Below are 4,200 nucleotides of genomic sequence, written 5' to 3' on the forward strand. Positions count from 1 at the left end.
TGAGAGTGTTATGCTGTTGCCGCTGCTGCTGCTATCACTGGGATCCCCGTCACCGTCGCCGCTCGAATGTGAAAGCTCTTTCTTGGTCATGACATTGAACAAACTCGCAACGAAGTTTAGTAACTAACGTCGAAGAGCAACGGAGTGGTCATAACCTCCCTCTTTCCCTTCGTGTCAGTGGTTGAAGTTCAAGAGTTGAAAGTTCTAACTGAACTTGCTTGGCGTTGTGTTATTTAAAGTCTAGTTTGAACTCTGTTCTTTTGAGACTTTCACGCTTAAACACACGTTTCAAAGCTCCCGTTCTAGTCTTGTGAAACTCATTTAGTGACGTAAGATTGCATCATACACTGAGCGCCAGTAATTCGCAGCTATCTTGAATTCCCATTTAGTGCAACAGGAGAAAATATGGTGTAAACTGTGTAAATATATAACGCTTTTATATAACGACGCGTTTGACAACCAAGTCACCATTCAAACAACATCAAAAGCAATTGTGTACATACACCGCATCTCCAATTGAAACTTCCTAACCACGTCAGGAGAGATTCTCATTGACAGAATAACCGCCAAGGATAAATACGTCGGTGCGTGAGCTGTCCTCGAGCGTCTCCCGTCCCCTCGTGTTTCACCAGAAGTCGCTTACCAGATTCCGTATTTCCCTCTTGCATCGCCAGTCTTTGGGTTTCCATGCGTTTGACTCATTGCACTTCTGTCACTTTCCTCCTTCGAATGGTTCTTAGTGTTTTACGAACTCTCGATGTGTTTCCTTAACTAGATCAAATGGGTATTTTAGCTTTATCGTGCATTCTATTTCAAGTTTTATACCTGAAGTAAGGTCGTATATTTATTTATATCGAATGTATATGTAATTACTTATACGGTAATGTTTAACTAGCACGCACGTTAAGTTTTGAGATCTTAACTTGATAATTATATTTTTTTGAAAAGTATCACCTAAGTTTTTAACAAACAAAAGGGGACATACTGTAAACTTGACCTACATATTGATAACCCTCAAAGCGGAATAACCCATTAAGTGAAGAGATCATCTGCGCATCCTACGGTCATTTGTGTTTTTATTGTTGGACCCTCTTCTCTTAGAAAGAGAGAGAGAGAGAGAGAGAGAGAGAGAGAGAGAGGAGAGAGAGAGAGAGAGAGAGAGAGGGTCAGTCAGTATAGCGAGTGACACAGTGCCAGTGCCATCATGACCCACCGGTATTCACCTGTTGCACAGGAAGATGACCCCTTATGTTTATCACTTGAATGAAAAGGTAAGTCTCTGTGAAGGTTCTCTTTTGGTTTTTCGTTATTTTTTTAATCTTTAAGGATCTATTGAATAAGCTGTTCTTATTGCCTGCGTGAAACTTAACTTTGTTTTTTTTTCAATCTTTAAGGATCTATTTAAAAAAGCTGCTCTTATTGTCTGCGTGAAACTTAACTTTTTCGGTATTTACATAACTCATGCATGTATATAAAGGAAGTGTATATATATATATATATATATATATATATATAAATAATGGGATTGCTTCTGTATTGAAGTATGTATGTGTGTATAAATGAATATAATATATATATATATATATATATATATTTATATTTATATATATATATGTATATTATATATATATATATATATATATATATATATATATAGATATATATATATATATATATATATTCTTGCTTTCTTACAATTTGACAATGATATCAAACTACTTAAAGTTGTCTCTTATTTATGTAATTCCTTTGTAATCGGTCCTTTTCAGACATATAAAGACTCGACATCAATTCAGTGTTATATTAGAAGGAATAACATGATGCTGAACACGAATTACCAAAATGAGACATTTGTTTACTTTCTGGTTTCAGAAGGCGTAGACGTCGTCAATGACCCTAGATGTTTAGGATGCCCGAAAACCTTAAATCAATCAATCAATCAATCAATCAGAAGGTGCAGACCTAAAAACAAAGGCAAATCTCGATCCGTGTAAAGGCCAGGATGAATTCTCTACAAGGCATTAGGTCAAACGTTTACTGGCTATCGTTTGATATGATAAAATTGACTTCATTATTATTTTTCCCGACGGAAGCATTGGTATTTGAAGCCGTCACCTAAGTGTTAGGCTCATTTCAATATTGGCATTTGAACTCTCTCTCTCTCTCTCTCTCTCTCTCTCTCTCTCTCCTCTCTCTCTCTCTCTCTCTCTCTCACGCCACGGTGTCTTTTAGTTTAATTACTACTATCCTTAGTATACTATTTGGGATTTGAGCTCTCTCTCTCTCTCTCTCTCTCTCTCTCTCTCTCTCTCTCTCTCTCTCCTCTCTCTCTCTCTCTCTCTGTTATGCCAGTGGTGTTTTTTTTTTAGTTTAAATACTACTATCCTTGGTATACTGTTTGGCATTTGAATATCTCTCTCTCTCTCTCTCTCTCTCTCTCTCTCTCTCTCTCTCTCTCTCTCTCTCTCTCTCTCTCTCTCTCATGCCAGCGGTGTCTTTTAGTTTAAATACTACTATCCTTAGTATACTATTTGGGATTTGAGCACTCTCTCTCTCTCTCTCTCTCTCTCTCTCTCTCTCTCTCTCTCTCTCTTATGCCAGTGGTCTTTTTTTTAGTTTAAATACTACTATCCTTGGTATACTGTTTGGCATTTGATTACTCTCTCTCTCTCTCTCTCTCTCTCTCTCTCCTCTCTCTCTCTCATCTCTTCTCTCTCTGTCTCTCTCTCTCTCTCTCTCTCTCTCTCTCTCTCTCTCTCTCTCTCTCTCGTAGCTTAAGTACTACTATCCTTGGCTACACATTGTTAACAAGCTGTTCATAGGAGTACCTTACAGTAGGCAGTAAGTTATGGACGCTCGTATTCCCCCATAGCAGGCAAAAGTTCACTCCTCTGAACCTTTTAAATGTCAAATCTCCCTGACATCGTACAGGGAAAATGGCCTTAAAGCCACGTCCCTGCTCGCTCGGCTGATTCTCATATCCCATGGTGTGTTTTAGGAGTTGGCTCCATGCTAACACATCCGGCCGCGTGTTTGTGTTACGATCTTTTTGTGGATGTTCGTCATTTTATATCTGCCTTTAGGTTATTTGATTTTCTTAATCCTCTTTAGGTTATTTGATAAATATTAACCCGTAAAGGTTATTTGATAAATATTAACCCGTAAAGGTTATATGATAAATATTAACCCGTAAAGGTTATTTGATAAATATTAACCCGTAAAGGTTATTTGATAATATTAACCCGTAAAGGTTATTTGATAAATATTAACCCGTAAAGGTTATTTGATAGATATTAACCCGTAAAGGTTATTCTGCCGTCTTGTACTCCTATTACGCTATTCTGTAATATTGTATCCGCATGCTAAGTTATTTGATGATGTTTTATCCCATGTTAGGGTGCTCGGTTTTTTTCAATTCCTAATAGTCATGTCCTTTTGTATCCCATTTTAGATTATTCGGTCATTTTGTATCTCATTTAGGTTATGTTGAACAGGTTGGCGTGAGTCTCTCTTCATAGTTGATATATGACATATCTATTTTAACGCGGTTACTGATCTTAAGATATACTTTATTCATTACTTCTTATATAATTTATGTATTTCCTTTCCTCACCAGGTCATTTTCCCTGTTGGAGCCCCTGGGCTTATAGTATCGTGCTTTTCCAAATAGTGTAAAATAATATGATATAATAATAACAGTAGTAGGTTACTTTGTATCTCCTTGGTCATTTTAATTACCTAATTAGGTAATCGGTCATTTTATATCCTTTTATACGTCATTCGGTCATTTAATTTTCCCCTTTGCGATTCGGTCATTTTATATCTCTTTATACGTGATTCGGTCATTTTATTTTCCCCTTGTTTGTGATTCAGTCATTTTATAATCCTCGTTACGTGATTCGGTCATTTTATTTTCCCCTCTTTTGTCATTCATGTCATTTTATATCCATCTTTACTGTTATTATATACCCCCTTTAGATTATTCCGGTCATTTTATATCCCCCTTTAGATTAATCGGTCATTTTATATCCCCCCTTTAGGTTATTCGGTCATTTTATATCCCCCTTTAGATTATTCGGTCATTTTATATCCTCCTTTAGATTATTCGGTCATTTTATTTCCCCCTTTAGATTATTCGGTCATTTTATATCCCCCCTTTAGATTATTCTGTCATTTTATAGCCCCTTGTAAGTGTATCTC

The 4,200-nt window shown here is 36.6% G+C and overlaps 1 protein-coding gene across 1 annotated transcript in view; it reads left to right on the plus strand.

Annotated features, from left to right (window-relative positions):
* The first annotated feature begins 1,160 nt into the window (after nucleotides 1–1,160).
* Nucleotides 1,161–4,200, plus strand: part of LOC137657899 (venom dipeptidyl peptidase 4-like) — a 352,664-nt gene continuing 349,624 nt past the window's right edge. Inside the window, exon 1 of the mRNA XM_068392534.1 lies at nucleotides 1,161–1,271. Coding sequence (XP_068248635.1) covers nucleotides 1,239–1,271 — 33 coding nt within the window. The 5' untranslated portion in view covers nucleotides 1,161–1,238. The remainder of the gene's footprint in view (nucleotides 1,272–4,200) is intronic.

Source organism: Palaemon carinicauda, chromosome 18 (genome assembly GCF_036898095.1).
Source record: "Palaemon carinicauda isolate YSFRI2023 chromosome 18, ASM3689809v2, whole genome shotgun sequence".
Lineage (NCBI taxonomy): Eukaryota > Metazoa > Arthropoda > Malacostraca > Decapoda > Palaemonidae > Palaemon > Palaemon carinicauda.